Source organism: Hemiscyllium ocellatum, chromosome 17 (assembly GCF_020745735.1).
Source record: "Hemiscyllium ocellatum isolate sHemOce1 chromosome 17, sHemOce1.pat.X.cur, whole genome shotgun sequence".
Taxonomy (NCBI): domain Eukaryota; kingdom Metazoa; phylum Chordata; class Chondrichthyes; order Orectolobiformes; family Hemiscylliidae; genus Hemiscyllium; species Hemiscyllium ocellatum.
The window spans coordinates 57,461,890-57,482,094 of record NC_083417.1 but is presented as its reverse complement, the minus strand read 5'-3'; the positions used below and the strand labels follow the sequence as shown (position 1 = coordinate 57,482,094).

General features: G+C 44.2%; 1 protein-coding gene across 1 annotated transcript in view; it reads left to right on the top strand.

The window, feature by feature from the left end:
- Nucleotides 1-20,205, top strand: part of snrkb (SNF related kinase b) — a 122,584-nt gene that overhangs the window by 95,358 nt on the left and 7,021 nt on the right. Inside the window, exon 4 of the mRNA XM_060838196.1 lies at nt 18,786-18,998. Coding sequence (XP_060694179.1) covers nt 18,786-18,998 — 213 coding nt within the window. The remainder of the gene's footprint in view (nt 1-18,785; nt 18,999-20,205) is intronic.

The following is a 20,205-nucleotide window of genomic DNA, read 5'->3' as shown; positions in this document are numbered from 1 at the left end:
ACCATCTGATAAGAATGAGAGGGCTTTAGGTAGAGGTGGGAGTGGCTGGGTGTGAAGGGAGTGGTACCAATTTTAAATGATTTGTTTTTAATTGATCCTGAGCCAGTATAATGTTTTCCTAATCATTTAATCCCTACAGTGTGAAATCAGACCACTCAGCCTATCGAGTGCACACCAACCATCCAAAAAGCATCCCACCCATTCCTATCCCCTACCCTATCCCTGTAATCCTGCATTTCCCATGGTGAATCCACCTAACCTGCACATCTTTGGATTGTGGGAGAAAATTGGAGCATCCGGAGGACACCCACACAGACACAGAGTGAATGTGCAAACTCCACACAGTCTCCCAAGCTGGAACTGAACCTGGGTCTCTGACATTGTGAGGCAGCAGTGCTAACCACTGAGCCACCATGCTGCCCTGATCAAAGCTGGGCTGTTGCTGAATAGAAATACCTCATACAGAAGAAAAACGTGTTGTCATCTGACATGAGTGTTTGGTCTTGTAAAGGAGGTGGAAGTAGAGTTTAATCTCCTCTATCATATCAGCTTCCTCTCCTGTTTATCCAGGAATGAGACAGAGGCATGTGGAGAAAATGTGGAATTTTCTTGCGGAGTTAAAAAAAAATGAGGAAGTACAATTTGTCTCAAAGTCGAAAGCACTCTGCTAGCACTAAGCAGTTCCTGCAGAAATCCCAAACCGCTATTTAGTTTTCGAGTCACCTGATGAAAGGTGCCAGATGACAATATCTGCCTGATTGCACTGTCAGTGGTTTGTCTGTCAGAAATTGATAGAAGTTGGGAATTGAAACTCTCCATTATTTACTGCAAAAGACTGATCTCTGCTCACAGATCAGTGTGTTCCGGAAGAGTCTCTGAGGATTGACTGTGAGAAATTCCAATTTCCGAGAAAATGAGACCAGCTCTTGCTGTGATTCTAACCACCATCTGGGCAATGGAGAATAAACTTCAGAAAGAAAGGAAACAGTTGAAGGTGATACAGAAAGGAAAAAGAATAGAAAAATCTTTGCATGATGTGATTGTGGGCAGCCCTTGTGTATCCAGCGACTGTTAAATGTGCACAGTAGCCGACATTGGTCTGTGGGTAAACTACTCAACAAAATGTTTAAACTTCAACTTTCCTATTGCGGAAAGTTTCTCTGTGGTAATTTGGGGACATTTGGTGCGTAACTGCCTTCCTTGAAATGCTGATTCTTCCTGGAGAATGGTTCCATGAGTATCAGCTACTCTCCAACAGTCACTCATTGTGGATTTACCTCAATGCCAAGTGATTTTATGATTCTATGAAGTCCTTTTGCATTGAGTGTGGATGAAACCTGGTTCTCCACTGTCCTTGTTCAATGGAAACCAAAGAATGCTTTCCTTTGAGACTTCCAGTGGCTGGGAGCCCATTCCACTTTTCTCTTTCCCCATTATCCACCCCTTCTCCCTAACCAAGGGAGGCACAGGGACTGTGGTAGTTCCATTGCTGCTGTCCTAACTGTGGCCAGCTAAGACTGGTGCTTGCACCGAGGGGGTGGCACAGTGGCTCAGTGGTTAGCACTGCTGCCTCATAGCACCAGGGACCTGGGTTCAATTCTAGCCTCGGGCAAGTGTCTGTGTGAAATTTGAACATTTCTCCCCGTGTCTGCGTGGGTTTCCTCCGGGTGCTCCAGCGTCCTCCTGCAGTCCAAAGATGTGCAGGTCAGGTGAATTGACCACGCTAAATTGCCCAATAGTGTCCAAGGATGTGTAGGTTAGGTGGATTAGTCAGGGGTACATGCAGAGTAGTAGGGAATGGGTCTGGGTGGGATACACTTCGGAGGGTCGGTGTGCACTTGTAGGGCCAGATGGCCTGTTTTCACACTGTAGGGATTCTATGAAATCTATGTTTCTGGTCTTTCTAGTCCTATACTGCCCTAGGCAGTTACCTGTCCCCTGGGAGCCCTCTGCCAGTGGATTTCTCACTGATCTTTCTGAAGCAACCTTTCGGCAGTAGCCAAATGGGAATTGCATGGACGGATGGAGAAGAGCAACCGGTTCCTGCAGATCAATCCTGCTCAATGGGTTCCTGTGTGACTAGCCACTCGATGGAGATGTACTGCTGGTCTGAGAGGAACAGTAAACATGATAAGATGCGTGCTGAGAGTTTGCTTCAGGGGCATTGACTCGAATCCTGTGGAGAAGGAATTTTATGTAGTGCCTTCCATAACCTGATGAAGATGTTCCAAAGCATTTTACAACCAACGAAGTACTTTTGTCGCTGCAAATGTAGGAAAATGCAGCAGCCACAAGTTTCCACAAAGAGCCATGTGTTAATGAGCAGATAACCTATTCCTTGTTGATCTTGGGACATATTTATCAATAACACCAGGTTAGCCCCCACCTCCACTTCTCTTTGAAATATTGCCACGCAGTTTTCTGCATCTACCTGAGACAGCAGACAGGGTTTTATGTCTCATCCAACAGATAACATCTGATTCACAATGACAAATAACCAAAATAATTTCAGCATGGGGACAAAGTCTTTTACCTCTGATGTGAATAGACAGTGAGAAGGCTAACTTGAACACCCGGATTGTGAGATTGACTCAGCAATTGGCTTGCACTATTCTGACAGGCTGCTGTCTGAGGGGCTTTGAACCACTTTGAAAGGGACCTGGGGCTCATTATAGCCTGCTCTCGTACATTCTGAAAGCTGCAACATGTGATGTTACAGTAAGTCACATGACAGACTAATCAAATGGGTTTGATTTTCTCCCTCACTGGTCCACTGCAGCCCCTTGATATTTCGGATTGTGAATCCATCATGCGTGAAGACCTGAGTCATTACTGTGACTGCGCCAGGGCATTTGTTGTGTCACCATAGTCTTACCAGACCATAGGGACTGTTCTCTTATTAGAATGAAGCGAGTGGTGGTGATTTAACCTGAGGTCCACCAGACCCCAGACGAGGGAGAAAATTGAGAAGGAGAGTCCTTCATGTAACCTCAAGCTGGGAATTGAACCCCATGCTGTTGGTATCACACTTTATTCCTGATGAAGGGCTTTTGCCCGAAACGCCAATTTCGCTGCTTGTTGGATGCTGTGCTCTTCCAGCATCACTGATCCAGAATCTGGTTTCCAGCATCTGCAGTCATTGTTTTACCTAACTGACAATCCAGCCAACTGAGCTGGACAGTGATCAGGTTTGAAACAATGTTGAGGAGCATGGCAGAGAGAGGGAGTTTTTATTTATCAGTAACAGCAGCATCAAGGCATTGGTGAAGAGATATTGGGAATGAGGAAGTAGCCCAAGGCATCAAGATAAACTTCTGATTTTCGTCACTGTAACAAAAGATGGGGAGAATTTGGATCTTTTCTAGTTCACTTAAACCAGTCCATCTGTCTGTGAAGCAACAAAAGCTAGCACTTATTGTGTTGCTGTCAATGCTCATACTCCTCCCCAAGTCTTGATATACAATAGCTGAAAGCGCAGGAGCAGTTGGAACGTGTGAAAAGACTGACAGGGCTGTTTTCCCTGAAGCATCGGAGGCTGAGGGGGTGACCTTATAGAGGTTTATAAAATCGTGAGGGGCATGGAAAGGATAAATAGACGATCTCCTCTCTGGGGTCTGAGAGTCCAGAACTACAGGGCATAGGTTTAGAGTGAGAGGGGAAAGATATAAAAGAGACCTAAGGGGCAGCTTTTTCACGCAGAGGGTGGTGTGTGTATGGAATGAGCTGCCAGAGGAAGTGGTGGAGGCAAGAATGATTGCAACATTTAAAAGGCATCTGGACGGGTACACGAAAAGGGAGGGGTTGGACGGATATGGGCTGGCTGCTGGCAGGTGGGACTAGATTGGGTTGGGATATCTGGTTGTCATGGATGAGTTAGACCGAAGGGTCTGTTTCCATGCTGCACATCTCTAAGACTCTATGAAGACAAACCAAGCTTGTCCAATCGCTCCTCATAGGTAATACCCTCCAAAGTTAGGCAATATGTACCCTTTCTAAAGCCTCCACATCCTTCTGGTAGTGTGTCCACCAGAACTGTACACAATATTCCAAGTGTAGTCTAATTAAAGTTCTATACAGCTGCCACATGCCTTATCAATTTTTATATTCTATGCTATCTTGACCACCTTATCTATTTGTGTTGCCACTTTCAAGGAATTGTGGACCTGTACACTTAGATCCTTCTGTATGTTGATGCGACTGAGGTTTCTGCCTTCTACTGTCTACTTCCCTTGTGCTGCTGTCACTAATAAGTCTGCACTTTTCCAAAAGTGAGTAAATCCTGTCTCTATGAATCTCTAACAGTAATTTCTCTACCGCTGATGTAAGGCTCAACTGGCTGTAATTTCCCACATTATTCTTGCTGCCCTCCTTGAACAACATTGGCTGTTCTCCACTCCTCTGGGATTTGTCCTGTGACGAAAGAGGATAGAAAGCTTTCATACAGGGCCCCAGCAATTTCCTCACCTGTTTCCCTCAGCATTGTGGGATAGGTCCCATCAGGTCCTGGGGACTTGTCTACCTTTTAATGCTTTTTAAAACACCCAACACCTTTTTAACATTGACATGTCCCAGAATATCAACATACCCTTCACGAGACTGAACATCCACCATGTCCATCTCCTTTGTGAATACTAATACAATGTACTCATTAAGGACCTTACCCACTTCGTCTGGCTCCACGTATAAATTCTCTCCTTTATTGTTCAGTGGGTCTACGCTTTCCCTAGCTACGTGCTTGCTCCTTATATATGCATTAAACACCTTGGGATTTTTCTTAATCCCATTTGCCAAAACCAATGCATGGCCTTCCTAATTCCTTGTTTGAGTTCTTTCGTGCTACCTCTGCAGTCTTCAAGCGTTCTGTCTGTCTTCACTTTCCTAAAATTTATGTATGCCTCCTTTTCCTTTTTGACTTAAGTTCACAATTTCCTTTGTCACCCAAGGTTCCTAAAACTTGCCAGCCTTATCCTTCTTTTTCACAGGAACATTTGAATTGAATTGAATTTATTGTCACGTGTGTCAAGGCACAGTGAAAAGCTTTGCCTTGCGAGCAATACAGTCAGATCATGTAGTTAGGTAGCATAGATAAGTAAATTGTAGGTAAACAGCGGCCAAAACAAAAAACACAGGTGCAGGCGAATATTTGTGAGTCCATTCAGTATTCTAACAAGTACGGTAGAAACTGATTTGAAACCGGCTGGTGCGTGTTTTCAGCTTCTGTCCTTCTCCTCAATGATAGAGGTTGAAGAAAAACATTGCCAGGGTGGGATGCATCTTTGAGAATGCTGGCTGCCTTTCCTTGACAGTGGGCCTAGTAGATGGATTCTATAGATGGCTAGTCCTGAACTCCAATCATTTGGCCTTTGTGGGTGCCAGGTACCTTCAAACAGTCACTCCCATTTGACATTCTCTAGTTTCTGCCTTTGTGGCAGTTAGCCTTCCCCCCAGTTTAGTACTTTCACCTGTGGACCAGCCTTATCCTTAATCAGTTTACAGAATTATGGTCACTGTTCCCAAAATGCTCCCCCACTGAAACTTTGATCACCTGCCAGGCTCAGTCTGCAATAAGAGGTCCAGTATGGCACCTTGCCTAGTTGGACTATTTACACACTGTTTCAAAAACTATCCTGGACACACCATACAAATATACCCCACCCCCAATCCAAGCCTCTGGAACTAAGCAAGCCCCAGTCAATGTGGGGAAATTAAAATCACCCACCTTAATAATCATGTTATTTTCACATTTTTCCACAATCTGTCCATATGTCTGTTCCTGTATCATTCACTGTCTGTTGGGACGCCTGTATTTCAATCCCATCAAAGTAACTGCATCTTTCGTATTCCTGAGTTCTACCCATAAGGCCTTGCTGGAAGAGCCCTCCAAGATGTCCTCCCTCAGTACAGCTGTGATAGTGCCCCCTTATCAGTAACGCAACACCCCCTCCCCCAACCTCTTTTACATCCCTTTCTATCTCACCTAAATCTCAGAATGTTAAGCTACCAGTCATGTCCCTCTCTCAACCAAGTCTCTGATAGTATCATAGAATAGAATCCTAGAATCCCTACAATATGAAAGCAGCCCATTCAGTCAACACCAACCCTCCAATGAGCCACCAATATCTCCCTCCATCTTTTATCCCTGTAACCTTGTATTTCCCGTGGCTAACCCACCTAACTTGCACATCCCAGGTCAATATGGGAAATTTAGCATAGCCAATCTACCTAACCAGCACATATTTGGACAGTGGGAGAAAATTGGAGCACCTGGAGGAAACCCAAGGAGACACTGGGACAATTTCTCATGCTGACCTACTGCACTAGATCCTACCTCCCCAGGCCACACTCTCAGGTAAACCTTCCCAAGTAAACCTTGCTGCCAGGATATTGGTGTCCCTCCAGTTGAGGTGCAACCCCACCTTCTTGTATAGGTCACACATGCGCTAGAAGATGTCCCAGTGATCCAAATCTCTGAAGCCCTCCTCTTCTACCAGCCCTTTAGCCATGTATTTAATGGTACTATCTCCCTATTGTTTGTCTCACTGATATGACACATGAAGTAATTAACAGGTTACAACCCGAGAGGTTCTGCTTTTCAAGTTCATTCCCAGAACTCCCTTTGCAGGACCTCCTCTCTCTCCCTGCCTCTGTCATTAGCACCAATGTGGACCACAATCTCTGGCTGCTCACCCTACCCCTTCAGAATGTCCTGTGCCTGCTCAGAGACATCCTTTACCCTGACACCAGGGAGGCAATGCCCCATCCTGGAGTCTCACGGAAAGCCTACCTGCTCCCTTATCACTACTGCTCACCTACAATTCGACCCTCCCTGTTGCACTGATCTGGCTGCTGTTGTTGCTTTCCCCTGAGAAGCATTCACCTGACAGGCTGCAAGACATGGAATAGTCACAGGTGACTGCGCTGCCTGCCCAGCTTACTGGTCCCCTCGATGGTCAGCTAACACTTCTCTGTCTGTGTAGCCCTTACTGGTGGTTTGTCTAGCTATCTATGACATCCATGGGCCAGAATGTTCTGGTCTAGTCTGCTAATCTTTCCACTATATGTTGCTGACCTATTGCCCTAATCAAATCCCCACACTCTCCATGCTAAAGGCCCGTCTGGGACCCTATATTAGCAATCCTGTAGTCTGGCATTTTCCTTCCTTTTTGCCAGTAGCAGGCAAAAGGGCAGACCGAGCTGGCAGAGTATCTACCTACCTTGCCACTCTGTCCTATCGTATCTAAATAGATGAGGCGTATAGATTCACTGCCTTTTCCAAACTAATGTAAATTCTAGAAATGGTCGGGAGCTGCAGGGCGTTTGTGGCAGAGTTACATTCATTAAGATTTTGACAGGAGGCATCATAGAAGCTCTGAAGAAAGCTGGATATGGCATAAAATGGACTGCGATTTCTAAAAATGGTCAAAACCTGCGTGTGTCTTTATGCCGCCCCAGGATATTGTTGGATCTTTTCCGCTGAACAGAAATGAGCGTGTTGAGTTCCTCCTCAACTGACATTGCCCCATAATTATGCTGCAAGTTTCACTGCAATTTTGGGCCAGGCTTCACTAATCCTACTCTCTGTTGTTATGTTGCTTAAGTGATCCAAAATGGAATAGTGGTCTGAGTCTTTAAATTCTAGTAACACGTAGATGTGAAACTATTTAATACAAATTCATGCATTGAGCTGAAGCCATCATGCTGCATTGATCCCCTTGAAGGGACTATTTAAAGATGGCTCACTTCTTTTAAGGTACTTTGGTGGCCAGCAACATCACTGATGTGTATAATCTGCAAAGGCAGCTTGCTGAGATGTGAATAAAATAAATCGCATGGGAATAGCGATGATGGAAAAGCCTATTTTTGTCTGACTGTTATGGAGATAGGGTAAAAACATCAAACGGTTCACTGATTCATTCTTTCGTACTTAGTGAGCAAGACATCCTGCGTATTTGATGCTGCAGGATTCAAGGGATTTGATATAATATTAACAGTAAAGGTCCAGAGTGTCGGTTTTATGATATGGGAGTAACTGTGAGATATATCACTTCAAAAAACGAATCAGATTAGGATCTGAGAGGTAAAATTAAATTCCAAAGCTATAGAGGGTTTTGACAAAACCCTGCATTATCTTAAATTGTAACAGAAACTGTAACTGAGTAGCAATACTGAATAGGGAATTGAAAAGGATATTGCAGAGCATCTCAGTGCTGTTGTCCTTCAGACTGACCTGCTAATCCCTGGCACTGTATTTTGTTCAATCAATCACAGCAGAATTTATGGACAATCTCCTTTGCAATGATGTGCTGCCCATCGGTAGCTTAGCACTTACAGAGAAGAGATGCCAGTCTTGGGCATAATGCCAGCCTTGCTGCAAATCATTGCAGTGATGAAGCTATTCAGGGGGCCACTGCTCTCACATTGGAAGTACAACTGTGCTCACTGTTACTGTACTCCACATGACCTCTTTGGCAGAGAAACCATTGAAGTCAGAAAGGTATTTGGCAAAAATAAGATTCATTGCTGTGAACGTGAATATAGTGAGTGTAATATCTTTAGTGCCCTGCACTAAGGAGGGTTGATCCAGATTTCAGTACTTCAGTCCAAAAGTGAAGCTAGTTGACAAATTTATCTCCAAGTTTTTAGTTAACAATTGGGAAACTTACTCTCAACAAACTATGTCTAACTTGCATCACATGGACACTGTAGGATCGAGGATATGAAACACTGTTGCTTTTCATTCATCTTCAGTGAAGAAATTTGAAAATTACATGTTCATGAGATTTTCAATTCCTGTATTCCAGCCATTTGATTTAGCACTGCATTGTTTCTATTACTGAATAAAATATACAATAGTTTTTAAAGTGATCACTGTTTTCCTTTCGACTAGTGAGGTTGACCAGGGTGCACTGAGATATGAGAACTGTCGTCATGTATCGCCGAGATACCTACCTCTATTTAACTTCCTTTTACCGAACTGTGCCACCTTACATTTGCTGACACTGAATTCCATCAGCCAGTTTTCCACCATTTTGTCAAAATCTGCTTGAAGCCTCCTTTAGTTTAATATGCCTCCTTGTTTAATATCCCCTGTGGTACAGAATGGACAGAAATGGTAATATAATACAACCTTATGGTACACCTTTAATCCCTTTGAACTATGTGAGGAAGCTGACATTTACTCCTAATCTCTTTTCTACCCTCCAGCCAGTTTATAATTGGTATTGGTATGGTCCACTTAGTTCTGTAGCCTTTCTTCCTCCTCTGGTAGTTTCCGATGTTGCCTTGTCAAACAATTTCTTAAAAAGCAGGACCATTGCATTCCCCATTTTCCATGGACTCAAGAAAGTTGGTTTCTCTGGAATCCACTTAGATTAATGAGGAGGTTAGGGCAATCAGATGTTTGATAACTTTATTTTTAACTGAGTTTCATGGGCACAATAATTAAAGTTAAATTCCAGTGCAGTATAGTGGGGTGTTCTATGGTGAGAACAGTCAAGTCTCCTTTATGCTGAGCTTTGATCTAGGTCTTCCAAGTCATACAAATTATAGTGTGGGATTATTCCGAAGATGCATGGGGAAGTGTCCTGGCAAACAGTTATCCCTCTACCGTTGTCCCTAAAGCAGATAATTAATTTTGTTTCTGTTTCTGGGAAATTACTGTGCACACATTGACATTTTTCTTAAATTGAAAGCTGTTCTGTAAAACAGAGACACCCTGAAGGTAGGCAATGCCAAATGTAAATACAGGACATGCATTTTTATAACTATTTTATCTTTCCTGCTGGAAAGCCGGATGAAGATACTGTATTGCTCACTATCTGGGTGTGCCGGGAGGGGGGGCTACCTGAAGCCCATGTCATGCCAAACCAGCCTGGGGGGGGCTAATCCAAACCCTTAAAAGTTACAATGGCAATGCCAGAGATGGCTGATTCCACTAATCTGCATAGGAATGATCTTTGTGGAGCATATCACCTCCTGACAGAACAAGCTGGCCATTGCTGATCAATATCGGGCTATAACAAATAATTAAAATGATGTCATACAGTTTTTAAAAAAAATCTTGTAGAGTCGGATACCGCTTATTACACTCCACGCATAAGGACAACGATCATTGGTTGCTCACAACATGCCCTGGGAGAGTGTCATAGATAATTAACCTAAATTTCCCTAACACGAAGTCAGAGTTTGAAATGTGTTTTAGAATAGTTGGTGTATTAGCTTTTAAAAACAATCTCGCAAAGTCGCTGCCAGGAGTGCCAGTGTTTCTGAGGTGTTATGGTTGGCTGCTGTGGACTGACTGGACTGACCTGGCCTTAGTGTGACCGGGCAGGGCTTTCCTACCTTGTAGCTTTTTATGCGTCTCATTCCATCAGCACCTTCTTGTCAATGTGCCTGGGTAGGGGAACAATTTGAACCTGCCAGCCTTGCCTGACTTGTGTCAAGTGTTCTTTATGACTGAAGTGCAGCAGTGAGTGGTACGGAGACTGGCAGTTTATTAGCTGCAGGATTTGAGACAGCAACATGGCCATCTGTGCTGTACACCAGCAGCAACACACCTTTTCCCGCTTGGGTCTTCAGTAATCAAGAAAAACTGTTATTCTACGCAAGTGGGTTGTGATAGAAGGTCTTGGTCCCCATCTTAATGATTTTGATTATTTTACATTAACCAAGCAGTGAACATTTGGATTTTACTTTTCTTTTCCCTCATGATATTTGGTTCATTTTTTTTTAAATTCTATAATTGAGTCTTGTGGAGATATTTTTTGCACAGAGACTAGCTGAGTTATCGCGCCTCAGTAAAATGGTTCAACTTCAGGTGTGACCTGAGTTTGTTTTTGTTCACAGAATGTGGGCATTAAGAGCTGGACCAGTATTTATTGCCCGTCCCTAATTACCCATGAGAAGGTGGTGGTCAGCTGCCCTTCTTGAACTGCTGCAGTCCAAGTGCTGTAGGTAGACCTCCAATGACCTTTAGGAGAGAGTTCTAGGCTTTTTGACCCAGCCACAGTGAAGGTATAACAATATATTTCCAAGTCAGGATGGTGAGTTGCTTGGAAAGGAGCTTTCAGTTGGTGATGTTCCCATGTATCTGCTACCCTTGTCCTTCCAGATGGAGGTAGCCATGTGTTGGACGGATACTGTTTGAGGGGGACGGAACTGTCTGAGTCCCAGTCTTGAAAGACTGTTGATTCTTGAAAGACTATTATGAGAGCATCTCTGTCAAGCCTGACTGGAATCTCAGCCACCCAGCACTGGTGACTAATGACAGCTCTGTTCCAGGGAGTGCAAGAGTAACTGCTTGACCTTTCTCCAGTGCTGCTGTTGAGACCAGTGAAGTAATTATAGTCTAAACCTGGGACCCTTCCTTGTCTGTATGAATCATGTCATGAGCCAAAACCTGAGTATGGTGGATTTCGGTGAACTGGTTTTAACAGTAAAGGGATCAATGAATTCATTAATGACATTGAACAATTGATTTGGAACTGGTGTAAGTAATGGGCTACAGCAGAAGCATTAAAAAATGGTCCAACACATTTCTCTATTTCATATTCAACAATGCAAATTGATAGAGAATACCATACAGAATGATCTATGGGACACACTCATGGCTAGTAGTTGGATACTCAGCTGATTAAGTGTTTACTGTTGATGTAAACATATTTGTATGCATTAGCTTTTGCAAGATGTACCTGCTATAGCTGTGGTATTGCACTTCACCAGGTTCTGGCTTAGCTGGAGGTTGTGCTGCATGTAAATGAGTTAGAAGGCTGGCCCATCAGTGATTCAGGATGAAAAAGGGGTCGTACATGAGGACTACGAGCATGAGTAGACCATTTGGTCCTTTGAGCCTGCTCCACCATTCAGTAAGATCATGGCTTATCTTTTCATGGCCTCACTCCACTTACCCACCCTCTCACCGTAACCCTTAATTCCTTTATCGTTCAATAAAAAATCTATCTTAGCTTTAAAAACATTTACTGAAGTAGCATCTACCACTTCACTGGGCAGGGAATTCCAGGGATTCACAACCCTCTGGGTGAAGTTCCTTCTCAATTCGCCCTAAATTTGCTCCCCCTAATTTTGAGGCTTTGTCCTCTGACCCTAGTTTCACCCACCAGTGGAAATGTCGTCTCTTCTTCTATCTTATCTATTCCCTTCATAATCTTATATGTTTCTAATAAGATCCTCTTTTCCCCCTCCCCACCCTATTCTTCTTTATTCCAATGAATATAATCTCAATCTATTCAGTGTCTCCTCGTAAACCAACTCCCTCAACTCCAGAATCTAGTGACCCTCCTCTGCACCCTCTCCAGTGCCAGTACATCCTTTCTCAAATAAGGAGACCAAATCTGCATGCAGTACTCCAGATATGGTCTTACCAGCACCCTGTACAGCTGCAACATAGCCTTTCTACTTTTAAACTCAGCTCTGACACCCCAAAGTCTGTCGACTATCTACAAGGCACAAGTCAGGCGTGTGATGGAATACTCCCCTGTTGCCCACCGGGTGCAGCTCCAACACCACTCAAGGAGTTTGACACCATTCAGAACAAAGCAACCCACTTGATTGGCACCACATCAACAAACATTCACCACCACTGGCGCTCAGTAGCAGCAGTGTGTACTATTTACAAGATGCGCTGCCGAAATTCACCAAAGATCCTTAGAGACAGCACCTTCCAAACCCACAACCACTTCCATCTAGAAGGACAAGGGCAGGAGGTACTTGGAAACACCACCACCTGCAAGTTCCCCTCCAATCCACTCACCACCCTTCCTTGGGGAAATATTCCAGTGTTCCTTCAGTCATTGGATCAAAATCCTGGAATTCCCTCCCTACCGGCATTGTGGGTCAACTCACAGCAAGTGGACTGCAGCGATTCAAGAAGGCAGCTCGTCACCACCTTCTCGAGGTCAAATAGGGATGGACTATCAATGCTGGCCAGTCAGCGGCGTCCAAGCCCCACAAATGAATTTTAAAAAACTCAATCCCTTTAGCAGTGTAGGACAAAATTCCATTTCCCTTCCTAATTACCTGTTGTATCTGATCAGGGTCAGGTGCAGTGTACAAAGCCCTGGGCTTTCCCCATTGGGCTCAGGGTTTCTCCCCCTTCGCTTCGATACACGACACAACCAATTTTGTTAGGTACTGTGTGTAATAAGCACGAGCACTCTATTCAGTTCCACATTATCAGGGGGAACCACAAACTGCTTTCTCAGGAGTTGACTGTAGAATTCTTATGACTAGGATTGGGGTGCTTTTGACAGGTGAGGACCGGAAGTCATTCAGATGCTGCACAGTTTCTGTAGCATTCAGTGAACGTTTATTGGCTGTTAACAATTGGGGTAAAGGTGGCAGGGGTACAGTGTAAATCTCACAGCAGGCCGTACCTGTACCTGCAGCAAGTACACAGCATCTAGTGTAGCAGCTATTAACCCTCTATGCTGCATCGAAGGCTGGGGAGATCTAGAGAAGACAAGGAAACGTTAAGTCATTATGGTGTAAATAAAAATGCATGACGCTCAATCTACTGGAGCTGTCAGTAGCATGTGTTGCCTGAGGGGCTGCAGTACATCAGTGTATCAGAGCTGACGGGCTGATGCATAAGGCTTGCTTCCGTCAGTATTTGAGAGAGCTGTTGTGCACTTTTGAATGATTAGATTAGATTACCCACAGTGTGGGACCAGCCCATTTGGCCCACCAACCCTCCGAAGAGTAACCCAACCAGACCCATTCCCCTACGTTTACCCCTGACTAATGCACCTAACGGCCAATTCACCCGACCTGCACATCTTTAGATTGCGGGAGGAAACCGGGGCACCCGGTGGAAACTGGGTGATCAGTGCAAACTCCACACAGGGGCCCAAGCCTGGATTTGAAACCGGGTCCCTGGCGCTGTGAGGCAGCAGTGCTAACCAGTGAGCCACAGTACTGCCCCAGTGTTCCTAATTTTGTTTTTTGTTCCTAACTTTGACATTGCTACTTCACAAGTGTCTCAGACAGCTGCAGTGAAGTGTAGTGGGAAAGCAGTGAAGGTATTCTGCTGTATGATTGACTGTAGTTATCAATGTGCTGCATCTTCACTTCCTGTCTGTGCGCAGTATAAGGTATTGAGAAGGATAGAGATACAGAAGGCACGTTGAGAGAATAATCCAGTGAAGATGTGTTAGAGTGTGGTGCTTTGCTTAGAACAGTCTCTGGGGCTGGTGTTTTGTATTCAACAGCCTGTAGGCTGCAGATTCGAACCAGCTGGGTTCCCATACCAAAATACTGTACATAAACACTGCCTGTTTTTAATCACCACTTCAACACAATATGAAAGAAAAAAGGCTGTGGTGGCAATTTGGGGAGCGCCAGGTTGGATCTGACATTCATCATGTTTACCAGACTCGGTCCAGCTCACAAGTTCGAGGGGGATGCAGAAAGGAATGAACTATTTTTTTTCGTCAGAAAAGTATGTTTAAGGTTACAGATGCAAATAAAATAGATCAGCTTACAGATCACCCATTATTTATGACAGAATGGACTTTCGGCATTGAACAACCTCCTCTCATTTTTAAATTCCTCACTGGATATTATACCCTGGCAAAGGCAAGTTTTGGATGGATTTCCCATGTCTCACTCTGAGACCGGGACATGGTGGTCCTCCACTGGGGCTGCATACTCTCCAACTATCTGGGAAATTCTAGTGAGAGGAAAACAATGACCTCAAAGTAGGAGGGGAATTACTTATAGACATGTACAAGCTAACAAAAATCTAAATCGTAGCAATTTTTAAAACTCGAAAGTGCTCCTGTAACGCCACCATACTCCCAGAGGGAAATAGGGTTGATCTTTCGTTAGTGAGAGAGACACAACTGGAGAGTTTAACCAGAAGGACTCCATGCCTCAGGCAAGGGCTGAGGTTGAGAAGGCAGGATCTATTTAGTGGACCTGCGGTGTTGACATCGCCACCCAGCTAGCTGAGCTAACCAAGGCCCATTAAAGTATTAATAGTGTCTCGTTTGGGCTCATGAGGAAGTAAAGGATTCAAACCCCTTCTGTTAAATGTCCTCAAAATAATTGTTAGAAGAATCCTCTGCAAAACTTCCTTTCTTAAAAGAATCATGGGAGCAATGTCTGTTGGGAGTTTTTGGCCAGAGATTGCCTTCGCCCATTGTTTCAAATGGGCTGGAATGTTTGAGGAAAGTACTTTCATTGCCTTCATTGGGCAGGATGTAGCTGCTGTTTGGAAGTTATGGGCAAAAAGCTGGTGCGCTGCATTTCTATTGGATTTCAGCCAGCGCTCCATCCCGTGGTGGCATCTTCCACTTGGACAGAGAGCTCAAACCAGCCGCATGATAGGGAATCAGCTGTTCTTTCAGAACTGCCAACAAACACACCAAAATCAGATGGTGTGCACGCAACCACTTGACCTGGGTTTTATCGATCAGACAATGTTATCTGTAGGTTTGCAATCACCAACATTGAGAGCTTCATAATGGTGAGAATTGCATCATGCTGAAGTGACAGGCTTCAGAATGTGAGACAGTGGAATTCCTGAGTCACCTTTGGTGAAAATGTTCTCATTCCTGCTTACCTTGCGTGCAGCAAAATAATTCCTGATGCAGCGTACCACCTAATCAGGTTAAATCAGGGTGTTTACAGATCTCAGAGTAAATTTTCAGTAGAGATTCTTTGGTGAATGTTGAAGGTGTTGGAATTTGGGAAAAACTGGTTTCCTGACAACATCTCGGCGAGTCTGATCTTGTGTGTGCACTTGGCAGGTTGAGAACAGTTAGGAGCGTGCTGTTAACATCCTGACTGAAATCTGAATGGCAGAGTTATGAGTCAGTTCTGACTCAGTGGTGTAAACTTGCTCGTGAGTCAGAAAATTCTATGTCCAATCATCAATCCTAAGATTTGAGGATCTAGGCTTATAGTATAGGGATCACTGACTTTTTGACATTAATTTCAAGCTCTGTCAGGAAGGCAGAAAGGATCCCATGGTATTATTTGAGGAAGAATGGAGGAGTTCTCCTGGTCAACACTTATCCTTCAATAAACATCATTTAAGAAACCAATAATAATATAACTCGTGGTTTGTGAACCCTTACTGTGTATACAGTGGCTTCCATCTTGACCTAGATTAAGCACTGATTAGGTTTTATTAGGACCTTCTGAGGGTGTGAAAGGCGCTACATAAATATACATTCCATTTGTTTCTTCTTTCTCTCAAAAACCAGGGATTGCACCTGGACTTTAGCTTTTCAAATCCTTTTTTGAAATTTGTTCCTTAATGCTGTGAGGCTTTTTCAGCATCTATTCCCAGTGGATTCTTATAGTGTTGGCGGGAAAATACCGTGATTTCAGGCCAGGGCCTGTGGGCTTTCTGTGACTGAACTTGCAAGTATTTGGCTTCAAGAAACTGCAGTAATCCAAAGTGTGTTTCTGAATTCCCATCTGATCTTTGAACTCCCAAACTGAAGATATTTGACAGCTTAGGGGCTATTTATTTAAAATCTAGAGTGATAGAAGTTTATGGAAATTTAAGAAGTTCAATCCATGGTGTTTGGGCAATTCATTCCTATTCACAATTCTATTTCTTCATGTTAGCTGGTTTTGTTTGGAATGAGATTACCGGTGACTGAGACCAGAATGCAACCATGAGCCAAGTCCAGCAGTATAAAGCTAGATGCCAAATGTCTTAATTTTCACAGGTTTCCCAACACCCAACAAATTCAGGTACAAGTGGAAAAAATAGCCCACTGCACTCTAACTTTTTGTGATATTACTTGAACTATGCTTCAGTATTCCCAAAACCAACTTAACGTAACTGTGCAGTTGGGTCTGTATGTGTCAGTGAGGACCTGGGATTCACATGGGAGATGAATTTGAAATGTGTTGTTTGTGGGTCCACTTAAGCAAGTCCAGCTGCTGACACTGCGCATCAGAAAATGGAAACTGCAGTCAAAAGGTCAATATTTAATGATTAGCAACTGTAAACCTTACAACTTCACTAATTCAACGGCTGATTTATTAACCCTGAGAGACATGCTTTGAGCAATTTCCAGTCCTGGGTCTAAACACACACTGCATTGATAAAATTAGCACCAGGACATTTGCAAAAGCTCTTAGAAGCCCATTGTTTGCATCTCTGCAAATGGGTGCTGGTGAATGGTTCCTCATTTGCTGAGCTCCACGGGGAATAGCAGGAGCAATAACATTCTTTGAACACAATGTGTATGTCTCTGTTACTCTGTGTGACTGTGAGATGCTTCTGTTGTTGTCTTTTAATTCATTATTGTATGTCATGCGTTTATGTATATTACTGTGTAACAGAATGTGCCTCACATCACTCACTGCCTATAGCTGATTCCTGTATTAAACAGCACATTCCTGTTCCTACATTGTACACCGGGAAGTCAGTGGTGTCTTGTGTCAAAGAGATAATAATTAGGTCACAGCGTTAGTGCAGTATTCCGGTTGGATGGACTTGTTGACTGCTGGACTTGTTCCTGACGTTGAAGGTATTTTGGGGAACGGGGGGTGCGGGGGAGGGGGATGTTTTATGGTGGGTAGGGAGTTCTCACAGATTCAAATTCTATCTTACCTGCTGCCTGAAGTGGTGTATTGTTTTTACTGGACAGTCTTTATTTAGGTGGCTTCCAAGTTTGCCATGAGAGTTGTGTGTGTCTGGGGAACTTCCCTCAAATGAAGGAGTAGGCTGCGTAATGTTTGTCTCCGATGTGGGTTGGGTTTATTTAGATTATATTAGATTCCCTACAGTGTGGAAACAGGCCATTCGGCCCCACCAGTCCACATTGACCCTCTGAAGAGTAACCGACCCAGACCCATTTCCCTCTGACTAATGCCCCTGGCACGATGAGCAATTTAGCATGGCTGATCCACCCGACCTGCACGTCTTTGTGATTGTGGGAGGAAACCAGAGGAAACTCACGCAGACACGGGGAAGAATGTCCAAACTTCACGCAGACAGTCGCTCGAGGCTGGAATCGAACCCGAATCGCTGGCACTGTGAGGCAGCAGTGCTAACCACTGAGTCACCGTGCTGCCCTTATTGGGCTGAGTAATCCTGACCCTCCTGCAGGTACCCCACCAAAGTATCAGCAATCCAGAATCCCATTCCTCAAGAAACCAGAGAGATACATGGTACTGGGATGGCTGGAGCACCTGTGGAAAACTTTGGAACTGAAGCAGAGCTATATAAATGGTAGGATGTCCCCAGGATTTACTGTGATCACAACAACTTCTGGTATTTATAGTCCAGGCAATTGATGTTTGTTCTGGACTGCACTCTCTGATGCTGCAAAGAATGTACTTGTAATGTGACAGAAAGCTAGCGACTCACATCGTTAGCACTTACAGTCCATCTCCAAGAGTGAAGCAGCCCTTTTCATTACCATTCTGGTACTTTGCAAATATTTGGTCATTCACGGTAACACTCCTGAAGTCCTCACCTGCTGTCCTGGCATAAATTTCGAACCCACTTTGTTTTTAGCAGCGATGACCAGATCAGCTGAAGAGAGGTTAGGGTCAGCTGCTGACCTGCTGTCACCGGCTGTGACACTCTGTTCTTGGGTATTCCTTGAAAGGTCTGAGGCCTGTTCACAACTCCCTCAGAACAGGTTTCCATCCTTTGCCGACCGAAAGTGGCAGGAGGGAAGGTCCTCTCCTGAGAGAGAAGTTTAAACCTGTGGTGAACTGCATGCAAATGAAGTCCTTTTGGGTTTGCAAGTCCTTCCTCCTGGTAACGTGTTTGTTTGTTCTTTGCCCCTTTGCAGTTTGATCTCCAGGATGCTGCAGAGGGACCCGAAGAAGAGGGCGTCTCTGGAAGAGATTGAGGGTCACCCGTGGCTCCAGGGTGTTGACCCTTCTCCGGCCAAGAAGCTGAGCCTGCCTCTCACGTCCTATAAGAGCCTCTCTGAGGAAGAGCATGAAATAATTATTCAGGCAATGGAATGTGGCAACATCGCGCAGAGGGAGCTGATCCAAGAGTAAGTAGATATTCTATAATACCTTGCAGTCATCTGTTGGGAGAGGTCAGTGTTAATGACTGAAGGGAAGCTGTTAAAAATGTACCTTATCCAATCACGTCCCCCAGGCACGTCAGGATATTTTCAGTTAAACAAATCTTGGAGCTGGGTTTGCAGATAACAGTTTTCTCAGTCCATTGTTTATGTACTTGAGCTTTGACAATCCAAATTTGCAACAGACTTCCCCATCTTGTTTAAGTTGATGTCTTACTCGTTATTGTATTCTCTTCCTTTACCTTGGTGGGGCCAGACAAGCAGCTGACTGGCCATCGCAGGGAAATCTCCCTCTGCTCGCTCTCTCTCATTCTCTCTCTTGCGTGCTCTCTCTGTCTCTGTCTCTCTCTCTCTCTCTGTGTCTGTCTCTCTGTCTCTCTCTCTGTCTGTGTTTAAGTTATACCTGGAAGCCTCAGATCCACGACTGCAACTGGGCTCTGCATGTTCTGTCAGGTTAGCCATTGTGCTGAATTCAACAGCCAAACACACCTGTTGGAGGCAGACCACTGTACATGGGAGGAGAGGAAGGGAGTGGGCAATGAAAACCTGAGATCATATTGGAGCTCAGAGGCACTGGGTCACTGCTTATCCTGCTCCTAAAGCAAATGTTTTCTGTCCATTTGTGACTGGGTGATTGGCTTGTGTCTGAATGCAGTGTGTGGAGTACACCATGAAAAAGCTGCGAGCTAGGCACCAGGGCAGTCTAACTGAAAACTTCGTAATGAGGCTTTCATATTGCTATTGATAAGAGATAATATATTCCTCAAATAACTGCTCAGTGAATTATTAGGTTAACGAAGCCTTGAACAAAATGTTCAGTAGGTTTTTTTTGTTTGACAAGTGAAGAATAGACATGATGCAACTTCTTGGATGGAACTGATCCTTATTGATGCCAAGATTTTATGCAAAAAGGAGAGGAGGGGGGTTGGTCTTGGAAAGAGCACAGAAATAAGTCAAGGGGGATCTGAGTAAACCTAACTATTTAACTAAGCTGCTTGTATTTAATTATAAAGTTAATGGGAGTAAATGGAGCGTGTGGAATGAAACACCCATGAAGATTGAGTCAATGTCCAGCCTCAGGTGGCCCTGAGAGTTGTATTTGAATGGATTTCTACACCAGTTCTCCCTCGTTGTGTAATTGGCATTGCCATCTGTCTCTCTCCAGTCTACAGCA